Source organism: Strix uralensis, chromosome 5 (genome assembly GCF_047716275.1).
Source record: "Strix uralensis isolate ZFMK-TIS-50842 chromosome 5, bStrUra1, whole genome shotgun sequence".
Lineage (NCBI taxonomy): Eukaryota > Metazoa > Chordata > Aves > Strigiformes > Strigidae > Strix > Strix uralensis.
In genome coordinates, this window is record NC_133976.1 from 7,907,735 (window position 1) to 7,929,705 (window position 21,971).

The following is a 21,971-nucleotide window of genomic DNA, read 5'->3' on the forward strand; positions in this document are numbered from 1 at the left end:
AGTTAATGCCCATTCCTTACTCTTGAGGCATCTGGCCTTCCAGTCCATTTCAAATTGTAACTCAGTGTGACAATCCACTCATTACTACCACAAAAAAAAAAAAAAAGAGTACAAGCCCATAGTCAGTCTAGTTTTCACACACTCGCTTTTCAGACACTGAATGCTGTCTTTTCCCGTATGGATTTCCTCTATGGATTATGATTCCAGAGCAGGAGAGGTCACTCATTTACTAACTGTTGTATGGATCCATAGTCCTAAGATGTCTCTTGGCTACGATCCTGATAGAATGACTTGTCTCCACTGTGCTGCCAACTTTCATAAGACAATACAGATGGCAACATTTATGCTCATTGAGTGGTCTTTGAAATGAATGTGAGAGTGGCTCAGTAGCACCCGCTTTCACACATCTAGCAGTTCCACTCCTAAAATCTGCACTTAGCTCTTGCTCAATCAGAACTTTCCCTGCTCTCTGCGGGCTCCCTGTCCTAGCACAGACTCCTCAATTTGGCTCTGGGCAAGATGCTTGATAACAGAGCTGCTTTGTTCTTCATGAGTTCGGGTTTTTTTTAGTTGTGGTAGGGTTTTTTTGGGGTAGGAGTATTTGTGTGGGTTTTGTGTGTGGTGTTTTTTTTTTAAAAAATTTGCCTAAAAGTCTAACACTTTTGCAGAAGAGCACCAACAGTTTTGTGTAGTTCTAAGCGCAGGTGCTTCTGGATTGCATACACTGGAAATGTTCAGCTCTGGATCTACCCTTATGGTTTGAAGCACCCAAAATGTAGATTAAGCTCTTCTCTTGGGAGACATCAGGCCAGTTCTGGATTGATGGGGCTTTGCACAGTCTTGATTTGTCCTAAGATATATCCACCACTAAATATGAGGGCATAACAGAACAAAGAGTCTCTTCTTTTTAGAAGCCTCCCTTGTAATTGAAGTTAAATGAATGACAATCACTATGTGGGGGAAGAAAGCTTCACAAAAGGGAAGAAACTCAAAAGTAGGTCTTAATTTTTTTGTGGATACTATGGAATGAATGAGAGTGATGTCAGATGTAATATAACACTGGAGTGGAAAGGCTAACAGAAAAAGACACAATAACACTGCACTGGCCAGTTCTAGACATGAGCTATCCATTAAAAGTAAGTCAAAACTATCAACTTCATTTTGCACATATGCCACCCCAAACCCCAGCCTCTCTCTGCATTTTTTAAATCTGCAAGGGCAAATTTGTCTTCTCGGAAAATACCTCCCTTGGAAGCAAAGACACTGTGTACACAAGAGCACCGGCAGCTTCTAGCAGCTTCCAAACACTAACAGATCCTTGCAAAATTCCCAGATGAAGAGAAATTGTCCCAAACTGCCATAATCTTCATTAAAACCTTTCTAGTATGGTCCAGTCCTATCTATGTTCTATGCCCATGCAGAAGCCAAGTGGTTGCCATCATTTGCTGTTTGTGGGTAATTCATTATACTGTTATATCGTTGAGTCCAGAAGGTAAAAATGACAGAGATATACTGGGATTAATTTGGTCCCTGACATAAAGCACACCCTGGGCATAATCCAGAGGAAACGGATGGCTCACCAGTGAGGAAGCAACTGTTTTCCCTCCAGGTGACTGGCTCAGGTTGGTTATCCTGGCAGCAAGAGGTCTTTGTTCTGCAGCCATACCCAGCTTGGACTTCCCAGGAGTTTAAAACCCACAAATAAAAATGTAAAGACATAATAATCTTGCCCTCATACGAGGTTTCTCTGTGGGCAGCTATGGGTTTTAGTGTTAGAGCTCAAAAGAAACCTCTGTAAAAGTGTTTGTTTGTCCACAGGTATTTCTACAGCGTGAGAAACCAACAGCCTCATTTCCTGGCCTCTAGGGAACAGGTTGTCCGCAGCTGTATCCCATGGGAAGAGCTTGCCATCACGCACTTACCTGACACAAAAGTACAAAACAACAGGTCCTGACTTTTTGGGGAAGTCATGTTCCAGCACCCGGCGGTCCAGCTGAAGCCAGTTCAAGTGTCCCCTGGCAAGAGAAGAGATAGTTTTGAGCCCGGCACCAAAGAAGTTTCTCGCTACAGATGGCAATGAGGTCTGAGGTGTTACAAAAGATGAACTGAAACGCATGCTATTTGCCCTCGGCTATTGCATGATATTTGAAAAACACACAATAAATGTTTGAGAAGCGGAGGCGATATCATCCTGGCAACTTTTCAGTCTGGGAATCGAGCTGCTAAAGTTCAATCTGTCAGGGTGAAAGCTGGCAGCACCGAGCAAGTGGGACAACCCAAAATGTTATGAGCTTCACCTTTTTATTAGAACCCCCTGGAGCAGTTGTATCATTAAAAGTCTGTCAAGATTTTCATTAGAAATTCTTATTGTTAAAGAGTTTCCACAACGCCTGCAATATTTCACTCAAGGCTAAACCTGACTCTACAGCCTCAGACAGTTTATTTACCACCCACATGCCTGCAATAGCCTCTCTAGGTTTGCCCAGGCTTCGTTTTTCCTCCTTCAGAGAGCTCCTGAAAAACAGCTGCTCCATGAAGCATTCCAGCTCCAATTACCACATGCTGCTTTCCTTTTGCCTAGATGGTACCTGTCGCTATTATTTTCTCCTATAATTTATCCATTCGTGCCTTGCTGCTGGAAGGTTTCCTGGGCGGGAGCTCTGTTCTTTGTCACGTTCCCCACACTGTAGAGCGCTGTGTGCATGTGAGAGGTACTTTATAAATACCATTATTTATATTACAGGGGCATCTCTCTCCCCAGCTGAGATAAAGGCCCTGTTAAACTAGGCACTGTGGAAATACACAGGGTGAAATTCAGGCCCCACTGAAGTCGGCGGGAATTTTGCCATTGCCTTCAGTGATGCTAGGGCTGCATCCTGTGAGTGTTTTGCTATTGATTTCAGTCAGACCACATTTCACCCAGAGGGAGAGGCAGCCCTCGCCTTCAGCATTCTGCTGTCTAGACAAGCAAGGGGAGACAGAATTGAAGTGAGTCAGTCAGCTGCTGTTTCACATGGGCAGCAATGATACAACCAGGAGCAGTCTGAGGTGTATCAAGAAGGAATACAGAGCCCTGGGAGCAGTGAAGGGACTATGGAGTGCAAGTAGTTTTTTCATCAGTCCTCCCAGTTAAAGGGAAGGGGTTTGAAAGGGCCAGTTGAATCTAGCAAATCAACACATGGTTACGGGACTGGTGCCACAGCCAGGGGTTCGGCTACTCTGGGACCATGGGACTCGCTTTGAGAAACCTGGTCTACTGGGGGCTGATGGGGTCCATCTGTCAGAGAAAGGGAAGAGCATCTTCAGTCATAGGCTTGCCAAGCTGGTGAGGAGGGCTTTAAACTCAAGTTGCCAGGGGAGGGGAACTGCAATCCATCCCACCCCTACCTGTTTGATGCCAGTGCCTGCAATAGATGCCCAGAGCCTGGAGAGAGATCACAGGTCAGCAGGAGAGTGCCTGAAGAGCAGCACGAAGGAATTCCAGCCACTCCAGCCAGTCAGTCAGCTTCATCGGGCCCCAACTTAAATACCTAACTGGTCTTGCTCTCAGCAGGCTGGGCATGCAGCATGATGCGGTCTCCTTCCATTATTTCTGCTGCTGGGATGCAGTCACCCAGTACTAGTGTGGGATCTCTGCATTGTGCCCTGCTGTTCAGCACAGATAAGTACTTTAACAAGGCTTGTTTTTTAGAAGACAGATGCTGTAATCTGTCAGAAAACAAGCCCCACTGAAAAATTCTCAGGCTGGGCACCCAAAAATTAGAGGTGTCCGCATTTCCCACTGCATCCACCTTCTTGAAATCTCTCCTTTTTCCTAATTTTTTTGTCCTGAAGTGCTGTTACGTTTCTTTTAACAGAACTCAGGAAGGCTGAAATTAACTGTGAAGGCCACAGCACACATGGGGATTGAAACTAGACATGCTCACCCATTCCTAGCCAAAGTACAAAACAAGCATTTAACGGTGTAGGCCAAAGTACAAAACACTGTCAGAGCAAGGAAAAGCCACAGTAACCCTGACATCCTATCCTGAACCTGTCCGGCTGCATTTGTATCACCAAAGTAGCAGCCACCAGCAGCTGATGGCGTTACACACCCGTTCCCACTGAGACCGATTTGTTGACAATGGACTTAGTGTCTACCTTTATGTTTATTCAACAGAAACGTCTGGGTTTGCCTAACATGTACAATGAAGGGTTGAGAAGCCATGGTGCACAGAACAATAATTCAAGGTATTTTTTATTTTGAAAAGACTTGCTCTTTTCATTCTCACTGCATTTTAACTTGAGAAACTGATATAATCAGTACAAAAAGAATATATGCATATACATATGCATACCAGGTCACACATTTATGTTGCACACATGCATAGTTGTGTGCACTGAATAACATTTAATTGCCACTGAGATTTTGCATTGAAGAGTTTCATTACTCTCATCTGCATGGAGCTTAAATCCAAAGAACCTTCAGAGGAGGAAGGTCACTTAAATCACTGCCAGGAGCTAACTGCTCACTGTACTCAATTACCACTTATAATCTTTCATCGCTGAGAGCTTCTGCACTGCAGATTGTCACCTAACTCCTTGTTTTCAAGCGTGCATGTGTGGCATGTAGAGAACAGCAGTGAACAGTCACTGGCATCTGCCTGTGAATGTCGTCTATTGGGGAGCCAAACTCCAATGCTGTTACACCACAAAACGCTTTGCTCTGGAAGCTGTCTTCCTGTCTTCAGCAGAACTATTCATGGACCACAAGCCCATGTAAGACAGAGAAAAGGATGGGCATATAACCCTAGGCATGTAGTGATCCTGACAGTTTTCATGGACCAATTTAGGCAGCTTGCACTGGGATCCCATTCATACATGCTTGTATCTAGCTGGATTTCCTTCACGGTTCAATTTAGAGACACAAAGTAGCTTTTGTTTCATTATCACCATTGATTTGTTCATTTGGGTATTTATATCAGCGTATTCACAAATAATGGTGCAAACTCTTTTGGGTGACCTATAGGGAGGGTGAATATTGGAGGCCAGATCATTTTTCTGTTTGTTGTACTCATGTTGGCAGTTAAACTGATGTGTCAATAACAAATACATAATCACTTTTAGAAAAAGAAACTGGGTCCGTTTAGGTTACAGACTGAGTATGGATTTTGGTGCCCAGGGTTCATATTGTTGATTGCATGCAGTAGTTCTGTTTTATTTTATCTGGGCTTTCAGTAAAGAGTCGTACATCAATGAATACTTTGCCTGCAGGTGGTTCTGTTTATACAGTTTTCCTAGTTAGTGTCCAGTTTTCTGAAAAGTGGATTCACATTGATTTGTGATATAAAGGTATTTGGACTAATAAACCAACTCATGCCCCTTCAGTGTCAAAATCATGTTGAATTGAATTGACATTGAAAAACACTGATTCCCATAATAGAAACCATATAAACTATTTTACATTTCCATCAATCACGACCAAAACAAAAAAACCCTTTAAGCTCACAGATTTCCTCATTTAAGGTCTTAATCCTTCAGCAGAAATACTTTTGAAGGCGCTGCAAAGCTCAGGGAGCTATATGAGTGTAACTATACAGATTTTGCAAAACAGTGGACTTGGTGACAAAGGAACTGGTCTTAACATCAGAGCAGGACATTATTCTGAGAGCTGCAGTCTCCATTGGACTGGCTGTTCAACCAGGACATGGGACACCTGGTCCCTCATTTTGGCTCTGCCACATGGCTGCAGGGTAGAAATAGTCTTCCCCCCAGTTCCCAGAGGTGAGACACTATTCCAGGGAAGAGTGGTACCCTGCTCTTCCCTGGCCATCCTCTTGGCCATAGGATCCAGGGCTGAGCAAGGGCACTCTCATCATGTCAGTATAGTCTCTAGCACAAGTGTAACACAAATAATGGGGGCCTCAATGCCTTGCAGTTTTTATCCTATATATTAGCTAGATGAAGAAGCTGCTCTGCGGGTCCTCCTCTGGCGAGGGAGCAAAAGGGTTTGGATCAGCTTTTGGTTGGACCCATGGAGATGGGGAGCTGTGAGGTGCAAAAGTAGGTAGTTCTCCGTGGAGCAGGTGACTCACACCTAAGGATAAGTAAAGGACGTGGAAAATCTGTCCGTGGCCCAGATGGGGCGTCTGCGGCTAACAGAAGGGTAATCCTGACCACTTGCTCTCAGTGAATCTGGAAGAGCTGATGCCAAGGGGAAGTGCGGTTAGAGGAGATTCATAATCGGCTGAACTAAAAAAAAACCCCACCTTTCCCCATTCCTTTTCACTCTTAATCAAGCAGCATATAGCTCTTCTGGCTTCATGTGAAGCTTGGCGCCATGTGCTGTACGACACCCTTTTGACCTGTGCTCTCCCGCAGTTAATGGCTCACACCATAAAGCGTTCCTATGATCATTAAAATAGGAGGCGTTATTCTCTCCTCCATAATAGTCTGACAATCTAATTTTAGTCACGCTGAATGCAGTAATGACCCTATATTATCACAAGAAACTATTAAGTTGCCAACGCAAAGGTTGTTCCTATTGATTTTCTTCTTAGGTTGTCATGATAGAGCACAACTAATGAATGGAAATCCCCAGTCCAAATAATTTCTAAATAAATTACTCTGATAGAGCTTTTACTCTTAAATAGAAGAATTGATTTAATACTTTAGTGGCTTTTCTTCTTACTAAACTTGCAATTTAGCCAACCCCAGACTACATTTATGAACCAGGCTTGATCTGTTTTAGCTGGTTATGAGTTCCCTTCAAGTAAGGCACATGGAAACAGTGAAGAGTGAAGAGAATGAAATCCCTGAGGGCCTGCATCACAGAATTAAAGGGTTGTTTCTTTTTGTGGTCTGTATCAGCTATAGGGCTGTGTGAGGTGCTCTGCAAACACACATTAAGAGACTGTTTTTCATCCTTTTTGAAGAAAGGATTTTTTTAAACTTCCATTTCATATTGCAGGTTAAGATCTGTCATATAGACAGCCCAGTTTATTTTCTGAAGGCGACATGGGACATCTATTTCCAAGACCCAGTCCAATCCCCCAAGTATATATTTTTTGGCTGTGTTCAGTCAAATAAAACAATTGCTGTATTCAAAGCTTCTTACAACTGAAGAGGAAATATTTTTGTCAAGGTTATTTTCACAGCACCGAAGTAGCCTCAATGCAAAGGTCAGACTCACTATGGGACAATAGAAGGACTGCAGACCAAGCTTCATATCAGCTAGGATTTACTGGGATGTTTCTGGGTTGTGTTTACTAGATTTAATGAGGGTGTCCCCAAATCTTCATCTGGGGTGGCTGAGCATTTCCTAAAATGAACCCTGCTCCATCTTGACTACAGGTCAAAATGTGACCAAGTGAGTGGATGCCATCACCTCACCCTTTGAAATCCTGTCCAGGATTGCAGGATGCACATCCACCTGCAGCTGCTGCACATCTTTTAGCACTGCCTCCACAGCCTCTGTCGGCTTCTTGTGCTTCCTCCCATCACTAACCCAGATCTCTGCTCACACTGCTCCGTGTTAAACCTGGAGGCCTCAGGGGAGGCTGGGCTCTCTCTGATTGCTGATACCTCCTCATTAGCTTCCCTTGCACTCCCAAGGGAGCCCTGCGCCCACTCAGCTGCGCCAAGAGCTGGGACTTGCTCAGCTGCTATCTGGTTGCAGTCTGACATGTGTTTCTCTTTTTTAACCTGTGCTGTTAGGGCTGTTAAGGGAACATTTTAATCTCTTAGTCTACTTTGGCTTCCCGGCATGGCTTTCCTGCCCCTCTCAGACATCACCCACTGAGTAACTTGCTCTCTCCAGTAAGAAATAACACCTTGGTGAGGAGCAATTTCCTCCTTCTGCCTAATAAATTGCCAGTGCCTTCTGCTGTTCCTCCTCTGAGGACCAGTCTCATAAACTTGTGTTGGGTTGGAGATCTCTTACAGGGCTGAACTTCTCGTGTCAGTGAGATGGGATGGATTCTGGGATCTCCTCTGATTCTGGTCCTGCTTCTGCACGTGCCTGATGCCCAGCATTCCTCTATCCTGGAACCTGTGTCCTGAGATGGATTCAGGCTGCCCAAGGCAGGCACTTGCCAAAGGAACTGGCTCTAGAGGCATGATCACTGCTGAGATAAATGTGGATATGTTCATGCAATTATGCAGCAGCCTCTGATTACCCGATCCCGAATCATTATTCCAGCAGATAATTTACATTTCCCTGCCACTTCAGCAGGAGAGCGGAGCTGGCTCATGACAACAATACTGCTGACACAGCTGTTCTAGGAACATAGCATTGGCTTGAAATTCTTGGTTTTTTAAAACAATATAGGTGTGGGAAGCCTCTTCCTGATTAATATACAAAAACAAACCCTATTGCAAACCAAGGTGGAATATGGTGGGTACACATACGAGGCATAGTCCATATGCTGAGGACAGTCTAACTACAGAGAGAAAACAGGCAGCTGGAAACAAGTAGCAGGGACTGTGCAGTAGCACTGAAAATCACAGTCTAGGACTAATCATAGCACTTGGCAGACCTTTAGTGTTTCTCCAGTGCTAATTTTATACTTGCCTTTTAAACAGGGGGTAGAAATGGCCTGTCTTGAGACAAAACCTCAAATTTTGTGGTAATACTAGGACTCTGTGAGCTGGGGTTCAAGGCAAACAACCAACATTGCCTGAGGTGATGGCAGTGCCAGGGTCCCATCCTTTAGTTTAGCTCACTCATAAGGCTGTTCTGTGATTCCTGGTAAGGTCACATGCTTTCCACAATGGAAATTTTATATTTAAAAATGCTTTTCGTTGATGTTAAATTTGGCAATCTTTTCCTTTCCCACACTTTCTTCTTTCCCTTTTTTAAGAAACTCTAATCTGGGATCTAAAACATCAGAAATAATAGAGTACTTTTGTGAGGTTGTGGGTTTTTTTTTTTTCTTGCCTTGAAATAATTTAGCATTACTTTTAAGCCTGCTGGAGTGAATAAACTAACGCTTTAATTGAACAGTTCTGCCAATCTGTTAATAATTTTGAACCAGCGAGTGGATCTTAAATCCATGATAGCTTAAAATAACCTTTTACCAATGCCAAATGATGCCAACTCTTTGAACATGGGATTAGGAACGGATTGTTACTGCCTCTGTACACCTGTGGCCATGCTGAACTTGCCATGAGAAGCCTCCAGCCCTCTAAAGAAGAGGCAGTACGGGACAGACTGGTGTGAGGTCCACTGCCTCCTTAGACCTTGGTCTAGGACCTTGGGGTACACAGGTCTTCTATGCTGGTCATTTTGCTTAGGACAAAACTGCCAAGGTTTCTTGTGATCTTAGGTCTTTGATTTCTCACACTTACGTTTCATCTGTGAATGCAATTCCGAAGTACTCCTTCTCCTTCAGGTTGAAATGAGATGCCACCAAGTCAAGCAACTCCTTGGCCAAAAGCTTTGGCTGGAAAACAAGAATGAATGAAAGTGATTAATGAGGAGAACTTGGATAGATATGCTTGAAGGTATACCACTGCTGTTGCTTTTATGTTCCCTCTGGTGTTCAAGCTAAATCTGCAAGCAGCATTAGCTCCGTGAAATGAGCAGTAAGTTTCCCTCCTAAGTAAATACTAAAACCCTGGTGATTCTGACCTCTTCAGTGCTTAATGTCTCTGCAGACAGATGATCTACTGCCTGCCAGTGTTCAGATCTACCATGACCAGCTCACTCATGCCTCTCTGATAATTTTAGTTGTTAAAGCTTTTTATCAAGGACCTTTGCAAACATATTTCAGACACCCACTCTCACACACACAGCACAGATATATGCTCATAACACTAAGAAAATACATAGTGCCAAAAGATAGGATGTGACAGGACCAAATGAGAAGTAAATGACAGAACAAAATAGTTTCCCATTCAGTATTACTTGTCATTTAGAGATAAGGATATATCCTCAAATTCAGGCACTTGGAAGGAGAGGAAAGTAACACACACTTTCAAAATACCCTTTGTAAGAGCATAAAAGCTAAGCTCAGAGAAACTATTCACTCCATACAGAGGATGGTGCATTACTACCTTTTCTGCAAAACCTTATTTGACTTTTAAGTCTAATGTGTCCTCCTGTCTCTGAATTTTCATCAGCAATGCTGAGCTCCTGTGTTTCCTACTGGGCTACTGAAGTCTTGCCCATAACAGAGCCCTTGTCCTGACTGTCACTGGTAGGAAACAGGGGTACAAAGGATCCAGGTAGCTGCAGCCTGTGATCCCACATCCTGTAATAGCCCCAAATCCCAGAGCTGCAATGGTTACAGCAGCACTGGCATAGCTGGGGTCAGAGAACTCAACAATGTTCCCTGGTGACTGCTCGTAAGGATTTGGTCTACAAATCTCTGTGCTGCAAGCCTCAGTGAAAATAAAGCTGTCTACAGGCTTGACTGCCCCAATGAGTCTGCCAAGCAGCTGAGTCAGAGTTACCCCAGACGTGAACCTGTTGTTAAATAGAGATGAAATGATAAGGCTGTGCAGAAAATGGGTGGTGGAGACCTGAGAACCCTGCTGTCCTAATTGACTGCTCTGTCCTGTAAATACAAACACAGCTTGTGTTGGAAAAAACCCTGATGTGTACTTAACTCCCAAATGGATTTAAGACTCTCAACCTCTCTCTAAAAATGTCCCTAGACCCAGCACTGTCATAGTATCTGACACAGCTGAGACAAACTTGAAGGATATTTCCCTGGCATTCATGTAAGCGTTACACTGTCCTCCACCCACCCATCTCCCTGCTATGTCCTAGTGCAGTTACCAGGAATGTCCATACTGCTCCTTTGTGCACCCAACGCAAGGGTGGTTTCTAGGTCATGCCAGCAAAAAAAGAAGCAATAGCTGTGCCTAAATGCAGCACTAGCTTAGAGCAACCTCCAAATACAAGATAAGTTGCTGTGTAGGAGGAACAGCCTGGCAGATAACGAAAAGGTGGGATGTAGCTAGCTTTATTTTAATTCCCAAGTCAGACTCCTCAGGCACAACCTTTGGAGTCTCTGCTATGTCTACGCTGCCTGCTGCATTGCCTTTCACAGACTCCTGAACTAACTCCCACATGGTGCTCAGAGCTGAGTAGACCAGGTGTGGAGCCGTGGTCATGTCCTTTGTCCCCTTGAGTCTCTCCAGGGACTCAAGCAAAGAGCACATCAGCTACACCAGTCTCTTTGGAGACTCCTCAGATACTTCTCTCCTGGCATTGTGCTGGGTGAGATGGACATTCACATCATCCTTGTCTCCCGTAAGATGAACCTCCCTTTGCCGGAGCACTTTAAGGACAAGCTACAATTTGGCTTATGAGGGACCCAGATACTGTGATGAAGGGGATGGTAAGACTGCCAGGTGAATTCAGAGATACATGGGCTCAGTGTAGGTACTTGCTGGGGGGCATTGGATGTGATTTCATCTTAACAACAGACAAACAAACACAAACTTTTGAAGGAGAGAGAGGAAGGGGGTTTTGTGCCTGTCAATGTGCTGTTTGAGAGCCTAAATCTTGTTTTTCCCTCACCCCTGCCCAAGCCACCTGCTCCTTTCTCTCCTGATCTGGCCAAACTCTCTCTGCACCAGAAAGGGATTTCTTCCCAGCCTAGTGCTACCAGAAGAGGAAGGGTGGGAATGTGTGGCCAGTGATGGGTATGGGGAGGGCAGGACTGACACGTCCATGGCCAAGGCCACTGTTGGGGGCACTTGGTGGAAGTGAATCTGGGCATCCCCATGATGGAGTGCACTTCAGGCACAGAGCTGTGTGGCTGGCACTGCCTGGCTCCCAGAGCTCTGGAGTGACTCAGTTACTTGATAAATGAGCAGTTGTGCTGCCAATCAAGGAAGCGAGCCATCAGCCAGACTTGCTGGTGTCCCACCTGAGAGGACAAGGGTGGGGAAAGGTGGTGACAAAGAATGCCTCAAATGCAGCAGCATTTTCTCAAGCGTGAGTTAAGCACTTGGGGACGATAGGTTGAACTTTCATATTTTGCAAGAAAGCAGAACAGAACAATAAATGGCTGATGTGAAACAGGCTGCCCGTGGACACGGGGAAGTGATGGGTCCCTCGGCTCCAGCCAGCCAGCACTGTCACAAGGGTCACTGGGCAAGGGGTAAAATCCCCTTCTGATGCCTGGCCACATTATGGAGAAGTGATGCCCAGCCTCCCTTGCCACACACACTGCTGCATCCAGCCTCAGGTATTGAGCGAGGAGCAGCACCTGAAAGCACCTGCCTTCAGCCACCCTTCCCAGGCAAGGTGGGTAGATGCAACGTGCTGCATCCTTATTCCTGCTGAGTGAGACCTGGCTGCTGAAAAAGCCATGGAGACATGAAAGCTTTCCCTTCTCTACTGCCCAGTGGCAGCTACTCCTCTCCCAGCACAGCCTTCCTCCTGCCCTCTGGGCTCAGCAGGGCCACGATCTCCGCTGCCCTTGCCGTGGGGCCTCCTCCAAAGCCTGTGGTAGCAGATAAGGCAGGGTAACCCTTTGCCTTGCAAGATAAGGGAAAAGAACAATAGATGCAGACCCAGCACTGGAGCAGTGCCAGGTTAGTTACTAGGCCAGTGTCCCTGAAGAGGTTTACAGCAGTGAAGTTAAGCCCTGCTAGTCCCCTTCAAGATTGCTTTCTGCTCTCCTCCTTAAGCTCTCTGCAAGGTTATTGTCCTTTCCAGTGGGATGACTCCCATGTCTTCCCAACACAGATGGGCAACCTGAGTTTTCAGAGGGGAGAGGAGGAAGGTGTCTTCTCCAGGTAGCAAAGACTCCTCAAGACAAACCTGCACAGCAGGGATAAGGGCAGGAGAACTCTGCCAGGCACGAGCTGGGCTGGCCGAGCTGCAGCCCGTCCTGCTGTCTCAGGAGAGACCCATGCGTTCAATGTTAATCTGCTTGCCATTCGCAATGGGAACGGCTGAGCAATGACCTCCTTTCATGTGAGCCTCGCAGACAAAGAGCTCATTAGCAATGCCTGTGGCAAGTTGTTTTAATTCATTATTAATTTCTGGCCTTCTTTTTCCAGAAGGATATTCATTTTGCGTTAATAAAACTTCTGTCACAGACACATTGAAGGAGATGGGGACTGGTCTCTGAGAGCAGGGAAATCAATAAAAAGTGGGCCCAGGACCTTCTACATACAATATAATGGGATGGTCAGCAAGATAGCTTGTGAATCCCACGGACATAAATCAGGAATAACAGGTGGCATTCAAACCAGAAACCCAGCCGTGTCCTTAATGCTGCAGAGCTGCAGAGCTGGACCATGGTGCAGTGAGCTGCCCAGGCAGCTGCTGAGACCCCTCTGTATCTGTTGCTCTTCTTTTCCTTCCTACCCACACCTTCCTGGCATCCTCCATGGAACCTGCATCAGAAAAAGCAGCCTGGGGGAGCATGTCAGAGCTACAGCTTGGCTGGCCTGAACTTGGGATGGGGTACACCAGCAGAAATCCTTCAGCTGGAGCCGCAAGGGCTGAGCATGCTTTACTGGTGGGGGTGAGTTGTCAGAGCAACATTATTCAACCAAGGTTTCCCCTGCTGCTCCCTCCCGCTACAGGACCTTCTTTACAAAAATGCACACAAAAGCAATGCACTGTAAATCAACTGTTATTTTTACTAGAGAAATCAGCAAAGCCCCAGTTGTGGTCCCAGCACACTGGAGCTGTGGCGCTGGGGGAGAAGAGCCTGCTCCTGGTGAGCGCTCTCCCCTACCAGGAGGAAGGGCTGTGAGACCCATGCTCCCATATAGTGGAGTCTGACACACACACCAGCCATTTCGAGCCAAAGACACTGTCCCTGAGGCTCTTCTGGATGGCAGTGAGCCAAGTGCTTTCACAGCTCTGGACCCCTACCTGTACTCCCCAATCCCTACTCCAGCCTGGGACAAGCAACACTTCGCAGCCTGGGCTATCTGGGACTTGCAAACACAACACTTTACACAAAATTTAATACCCCAATACTGAGTCAATGGATCCACCTGCCAGGCATGATGGCATCAGTGCATCATCCAGGGGATTCCTGGTCATCTGTAGAGTGGGAAACTCTCCTGTGAAGTCAAACCTGACTTGGGAGCACTCTGAGGTTTCTCCCTTCCTTCCTGGAGAGGCAGGAGAGCAGAGATGGATTCGTTAGGGGCTGCCTCCTTGTTAGCACAATGACTCAGACACCCTTCACAGTGCCCTGGGCCATGTCTGAGAGGTTTATCTGAAATGCTGCATAATGCTTTGCAACTGCAAAGCACTTCTGCCTCAGAGGAGCACAGCGAGCACATGGCCAGGGCTCTTCTGCAACACCAGCTCCTGCAGCCTTGAGCCTGTGAACTCCTTCCCTCCTTCCCTCCTGTCCAAGACAACTTAAGTTTGTTCAAATAATGACTTAGAGGAAAGGGAGAGCTTTATTAGTGGTGTCAGGAGGTGGCAGGGAAAGAACTGAACCTCAGTAGTAGCTCTGTGACTTGAATTTGCACCAAGAAAACTTATGAAAAGGCACCAAAGACAGTGCAAGAAGGTATGTATGGGATCACAGCTGGCTGACATGCCCAGGGCTGCTTCCCTGCATTTCCCCATTGCTTAAGGAGCCCCCATACCCTGGGCTGCAGAGAGAACCACACCAAGAATACTTCAGTGCATGCAACTCCCAAGTTCTGTCTTTATCTCCTTGGCTCTATTTTAAGGAGCATTCAGCACTGACAAATTAACCACAGGGGATGAGTCTCTCCTGTGCACAGCATTTATCTCTGTACAGAGACACTATATACAGGTGCACTCTATACAGGTGTCTCTTCCCAATTATACATGAAGGCAACTTTCCTGAATAATGGCAGAGCACAGCAAGCACTACAGGCAAGTAGGGAAGGGAAGGGCAAGCCTGAGAGCACCTTGGGAAGAGGAGATGGAGGCTGCATGAGGGATGAGTCATACTGATTCAATGTCAAAAAACCAGGAGTATCACAGCTCTTCCATGTATTGCTTGAACGAGTTCTCATTAGCATGAGCCCACTAACGTGGGCTGCTGGACCCCCAGGGGGAGCAGGCTGGGATCTGCTCACAGGAAACCTTCCCAGTGCTGGAGAGAGGAAAAGGAAGACGTGAGATGCAGGTGACCCAGAGCAAGGCTTTGCTACATAAGGTGATATGCAAAACCCATTCTGGTGCTTCCTAACACCAGCCATGGTCATTGTCACACAGGTTTAGTGACAATGCTGATATGTTATGGGCATGTATTGGCCACAGGAGGGAGGAGGATAAAGAGGGCTTCTGGGGAGAAGAATCTCTTGTAGCCTGGAGGAAGCTTGACACCAAGCTGAGTGATGCAGTTGATGCGCCTGAGGGATGGGATGCCATTCACAGGGACCTGGACAAGCTCAAGAAATGGGCGCTTGTGAACCTCATGAGGTTCAACAAGGCCAAATGCAAGGTCCTGCACCTGGGTCAGGGCAAACCCTTGTATCAATCAACCCCTGGTGTCAATACAGGCTGGGGGATGAATGGATTGAGAGAAGCCCTGTGGAGAAGGACTTGGGCATGGATGGGTGGATGAAAAACTGGACATGAGCCAGCAATGTGCGCTCACAGCCCAAAAAGCCAACCGTGTCCTGGGCTGCATCACAGAAAGCATGGCCAGCGGGTCGAGGGAGAGGATTCTCCCCCTCTACTCTGCTCTGGTGAGACCCCACCTGCAGTGCTGTGTCCAGCTCTGGGCTCCCCAGCACGAGAAAGATGTGGACCTGCTTGAGCAGGTCCAGAGAAGGCCCACAAAAATGATCAGAGGGCTGGAACACCTCTCCTATGAGGAAAGGCTGAGAGAGTTGGGGTTGTTCAGCCTAGAGAAGAGAAGGTTCCGGGGAGACCTTATTGTGGCCTTTCAATACTTAAAGGGGGCTCATAAGAAAGATGGGGACAGACTTTTTAGTAGGGTCTGTAGTGATAAGACAAGCGATAATGATTTTAAAGTAAAAGAGGGCAGATTCTGACTAGATATAAGAAATTTTTTACAGCGAGAGTGGTGAAACACCGAAGCAAGTTGCTCAGAGAGGTGGTAGATGCCCCATCCCTGGAAACATTCAAGGCCAGGTTGGACGGGGCTCTGAGCAACCTGATCTAGTTGAAGATGTCCCTGCTCATTGCAGGGGGGTTGGACTAGATGATGTTTAAAGGTCCCTTCCAAACCATTCTATGATTCTATGGTAAGTTTCAAGGAGCAACTAATCGCATCCTAAAACCAGCCCAAATTCCTACAAATAGCTATTTCTTTCCAGGAGGGCATGGTGATTGACTCAGCTGAGGATCAGCACTGTAAACATCTAACCTGACTCGACCCAAATCCTGCTCTGAGAGAGCAGTGTTGCCATCCAAGGAGGGGCTCCTTGGGGGCTGCAAACCAGGTAGCCCAAGTGCCACCCTGGGTGCAGCTGAGAGCTCATCTCACCTAGCCACGGATGCCTCAGCTGGCTCAGTGGGGGAGTAAACATCTGCCTATCTCAACCAGCAAAATCAGAGAAGCGCAAGGATTTCTGCATAGCTTCAGAAGATCTTTTTGACAGTCATTGTGGAAAATAAAGCAGGAACACAAGCATTCCAGTATTAAATATTCAATATAATTAAAAGACAATGTTACTGGGATTTGAGCAGCCTGAGGAACTCCAGAGTCATGTGTTTCCCCAGTGGAAAGACAGGCTGCCCACTTTTGGCAGAGGAGCATGTTTCTCAGTGACAGCTTCCCATTAAGCTTAGAAATGAGTGAGTTATAGAGAAAGATTATGTATCCACAGTCCAGCAGTGCCATGAATAAAAAACAGATGACATGGTATTAGCAGCTGCTGGTATGTCCCTAGAAACGCAGGCACACACAAAGTATATTTTATTGTTTTATTAACTGTCAAACAAGCCTATCTGTTCCCCCTCCTCCATTTCATAGCTTTTCCCTAATTCTCCACGGCAGAAGGTTTCTGGGAAATGCATAGTTTCAACATATGGACAGACGTGCGCCGCCCAAAATCCATCCAGTACAGAGACACACTGAACTGTGGGAACCAGGTAACTAGATCACACTTAGTAATGCCTTGTTTCATTAGATTAAAAAGACCGCTACCATCCACTGTCTCCTTGCTATTGAGACTTACAGTGAGATATATCAGGAGAATATAAAGATGAGACCCTGCTATGCCAAGTGCTGCAATGCTAAATACTGTTTGCAGTACTGGTGCTCAGCAGTTCTGTGCTATAACCCAGCTGTGGCCAGGCACAGGCTCTGGGACTCAAATCATTGGTATTTAACTGTGAGCATGTGCTGGTGCAGGCTGGCCCGTTGATGCCCTCCAAGCTAAAGCCACCAGAGCATAGCCCAGACCAGACACAGTCCCAAGGATGGTCACCCTGCTTGGGGGAGACAGGGAGTTTACTCCTAGGAACACAAGCCAGGCTGTGCCATGTGGCTTACAGCCCAGCCAGTGAGGTCCGACCTATTTTATTTATGAGTGCAGACATAGCAGATGCTGTCCAGCGAGTTCCCAAGCAGGTTTGGTTTCTGCAGGACAGACCATGAAATGTGTCTAGTTCAAACCAGCCTCTTGAGTCTTGCTGACTCGTCCAATTTTGCTAACCGTTTAAAGGTTGGATGTTTGAAAAATATCTCTTTGGTGGCTTGAGTTGAAATGTAGGCTGGGGGATGTGTGCGGTGTGGCCAGTCCATCAGCAGGAGAGGTGAGGTGGAAAAAGGAGTGGTTGCATGAATACAGAGTAATTCCTGCCTTGGCCGTGCCCAGCGTGGTACCTCCAGGCAGGGTACAATGCTTCTTCATCAGCCAGCAAGGCTCTCGCCTGTCTTGAGCCTTGGGCAGTGTAATCAGGAGGAAATAAAAGTGCAAAATGATGATTTGAACACAATTCTTCCCCTCCACCAACTATTATCGTTTGCTAATGGAGCAAACTCCAGGTCCTCCCCCCTGCCCCAAATTAGATCATGTGCTAAAACTAGCCAGAAAGCTCCAACACCGTGGCAATAAGGGCAGTAAAGATGCCCTTATAGACCCTTTGTGTTCCCACTCTGTTCTTCGAGTCGTTGGTTATTCAGTGGCCAGCAGCCTTATCTGCTGAAGGCCAGCAGCCCATTTATACCCATATGCATTAGGCAGTACATTACCCCATGATAGTTACAGACCGTAACTCCCTCCCGCCCCTGCTTTCTTGTGCATGAAACACCAAAATCTCTCATCCAGGGGCCATTGAACTGTCACTCACTCACAATTCTCTTCTTGTCAAATTGGGTCTGCCAACAGCTCTGTCATCCCGTTGTTTAACCCATTTGACGCACTTCAGAGAAAAGAAAAATCCAAAGTCGCTCCATGGTAATGTTATGTAAATACTAAATAATGGCCCTTTCAGCTATCATCTCATCTGAATGCAGTGTAATAACATTGTACAAAACCGCTCAGGCTGAAGGCTTTGGGCTTTAGGGGTTGCAATTCCCCTTATGGGATAGATCCACCATTCCTCAACTCCGCCTTACTGTGTCAATATATGGAGTGCACATAACCAGAGCAGGCTGGGTTGCAGTTGGGTGAAAAATTATTCATTGAAATGCAAGATGCCTGGAGAGGCAACGCCTTATTTTTTATCATGAAACAGCTGAACTCCATCAGTGTTGGGGACCGGCTGTGGGAGCATTGCTTGCGCTGGCACATGCAGAACCTCTTTCCCAGAGCCAGCGGTTGGCTGAAAAAAAAAAAAAATCTCTTTTCTTCATTTACATAGGAAAATGAGACAACTTGCCTCCAGCAGCCTCCTCGGGAATGTGGAGAGTGGTGACAGAGTGCCAGTGATGTTTTTCTTGGAAAATCAACACCCACAAATTGTGGAAATTAAGATTTATTAGGGTCAGAGAGACAAAGACAGAAAAATTTCCAAGTTTTAAAAAAAGTCTATTTGGTAAAAAGATTAGAAACACCCTACTGACAAGTTGCCTTAGAAATATTCAGAGATAGCTGCATTTCTGAGTTCAGCTAATACCTGACACTCCATATCTTAAGTCAGAAGCTATGCTGACACTCTCTAATTCCCCTACATATTAGCAATGTGAATCTGCTTAAATATTTTTGTAGTCAGAGAAAGCAGAGAGCATGAGCTGGCCAAGTCTGCATGGCAATTTCATGTCAAAGCCAAAATGAGAAGTAGTTGGTGAGAGAAAAACACTTTTGGGTCTGTAGCATCCCTCCTCCCCTTCTAGCTTGACGCAGAGGCAGCTGCATGCTTGGCCCATTCACATGGGGTCTGCATCGATGCCCAGTGACCCCATTCCTCTCTGTTGTCTTCTGTATTGTCCTGTGACGAGTTTTCAGGTGACTGCATCCAAAGAGACCAGCCAGCTGCTACTGGTGCTGGGATAGGAAATCTGCCCACCCTCACTGCTCCATGCTCAGACCTTTCTCTCATGCATGACAAAAGCCTCAGTGCTTTCCTCTTTCCTCCCTTAGCCCTCTGCCTACTCCATCTCTTCTGTCTCTGCTGGGAGCAGATAATATCTGCATACACAGCTGAGAGAGCTGGCTGGTGTGCTGAGGATGGAAGAAGGAGGAGCTGAGTTTTGTGGCTGTCCCCTGCTTTGTGTACATGCGTTTTTTCATCCACAGACCTGAAGCACAAGGAGATTTGGTGGCTTCTTAGAGCACTACGTCCCACGTGGGAATCTGCATTGCTGTCTCCTGCAGAGTTGGGGAGAGGGAGAGGATGCTGTGCTTGGCATTCAGACTGATGTCCTAGTCTGCCCCGGCTACTTGGGGTGCCAGCAAGAACAGCACACTGTAAGGTATTTCTGCTTGGGATCCCCCAAGAGTCTGCATCTCTGCGCTGTGCAGTTTGGACGTGCTGGCTGGACGCACATCACCTTCACGGAGCACCTGTGCCAGGTCCAGGGTCCCCCAGTGTACCTCCCAAATGCCAGAGCACTGATCTGTGCATGCGCAAGTAGCCCTTTGCACAGGATTTCCAGAGGCCTGAGAATCAAAAGCAAGGGGTCAGAATCCTGACATTCCCCTTGGGTAATCTTTCTGGGCAGTAAAGGAGGTCGTGCAGGGTAACCTCATGTGCAGCCACCCTTGAGTCCTTTCCAACAGAATAGTGTCCGGGAGCATGAACCGAGCGAGAAGATCTGGCCAACCACAGAAGCAAACTCAGATTGCAAGGGCAAGCAGGCACCTTTTCAGGAGGGATTTGATGGAAAGTGTGGAATTCCTTATGCTGACTGATGTAAAAATTGCTTTTGTAGCACTGCCAAGGTCACTGCTGGCTCATCTAATCAGCCATGAAAACATCACTGAAGCAAGTTAAAAAGTTGCCCCGATTCAATTTGCACATGCAACTTTTATTATTCTTTATTTAAACTTTCTAGGTTTGTTTTTGGATGGTTGGAGGAAACAGATCCTTCTTGTATTATCTTTCTTTGCATTTCTTCCAAAACCTAACACAACTTCAAATCTGTTTTGTCCTTTACAAGACACTCCTGAAGACAAGCCTGGCTGGCTACTTGCTTTGGTATGTGTTTTCTCTAGCAAATACTGTGTTTTCAGGAGACTACTCTGAACTCCATGGGAGGTTTTATACTATTGTCAGGAGCTGCATTCTGTGGATTAATACAGCTTTAATGAAAATACATTCCAAAATTGACAGTTTTGACTGAGATTTTCTTTGAGCTTTCAGGGAATTTAGAGCAAATTTATGAGGCGCAAACTCAGAAACACTGGGACAAAAAAGGTACCCACTTATGTGGCCCCAAGCAATCAACTTTCAAACAAATTCAGTTCCCTCAGAGCAGGAAAAAACCCATTACCAGCTATGATGGCTAGATCCACTAGCTCTTCAAATCATTCTTGAGGTGTTGAACCTATTAATGATCTATTCAGTAGCTTCCCATCTTCTTCTGCATGAAATACCTATGAAATTTCTATGTATAAGTGAGAAGAATATGGACAATAGATCAGCAGAGCAGAAGAAAGATACCCATATGCAGATTTTGCTCTGCTTGAAGACATCAGTTTCATATAAGCAGAAGACAGAATCAACTGTGCTTCAAAGCAAAACGCTATTTTCAAGGTCACAATGGCTTAAGCATCTCCTAGTTCACCTAATCTCCACATAACTGAGACTGGACGTATTTGGCACCCCATGGTTTAGCAGCACTGGCTATGTCAGTACTAGTAACATGGTACAGTAACAATAGTAACAACATGGACTTGAGAGGTCTCCAGACTGCAGCACCATTTGCACAGTGCTGGCCTGTGGGAGCTAATGTTCTCCCAGACAATGCTCGAGCAGCATTTGGGGGATAGGTTGGACCAGGAACCACTTCTAGATGTCAGTATGGATCTGATCACTTCATTCAAGGGGAAGAGAGTTTAACCATCTGGATACCAGCAGAGTCCATGAACCAGTGAGCAAGTTCTGACTTGCTTCTTCTACTAGCACAGACAAAGTCATTGATTTTCCTCCCCTATAAGCCAAGTCTGAGAAAGGATGGTCTCAAACGGGCCATCAGTTGTCACAATCAGGTAAACAAACCCAGATTGCACATATTCCGAAACCAGAAAAATTAGCTCATGTGGTAGCAGGTTCTGTAGCAACGTTTTGCACAGATTACAGGACACAGCTCAGATGTCCCATCCTTTCTGCCTGTCACCTGGCTGCAGCCACAGCCAGCCAGCCCCCTGCAATGCTGTCTTAATCCAACAGGCAGAACACGAGGCTTTGTCCCCCTCCCAGAGTTTGGTCCCACAGTGAAGGACACTGCAACTTGGCCAAGCAACAGAGCTGTGTGCTGGTTCGCGTTCAGTCCCTAGACATGGGCTCCCTCAAGTACAAGAGAAACTCAAGCTGTTGCCTCTTTCCTCTAACTTGTCTCAGGTGAGGGGAAGGAATGGTGCTCTTGACTTGCTTCCCACTGTGAAGCAGGGATGTGATGCCCTTCTGAGTTAGGTTGGCATAACACAGCTGACTCTGTTACTTG

The 21,971-nt window shown here is 46.3% G+C and overlaps 1 protein-coding gene across 5 annotated transcripts in view; it reads right to left on the reverse strand.

Annotated features, from left to right (window-relative positions):
• The window catches only part of FRMD4A (FERM domain containing 4A), a 287,785-nt gene that overhangs the window by 92,817 nt on the left and 172,997 nt on the right, over nucleotides 1–21,971 (reverse strand). For all 5 annotated transcript variants that reach the window (XM_074869807.1, XM_074869806.1, XM_074869805.1 and 2 more), the window contains exons 3-4: nucleotides 9,328–9,422; nucleotides 1,923–2,015 (exon numbers count right to left, since the gene is read on the reverse strand). In XM_074869807.1, coding sequence (XP_074725908.1) covers nucleotides 1,923–2,015; nucleotides 9,328–9,422 — 188 coding nt within the window. The remainder of the gene's footprint in view (nucleotides 1–1,922; nucleotides 2,016–9,327; nucleotides 9,423–21,971) is intronic.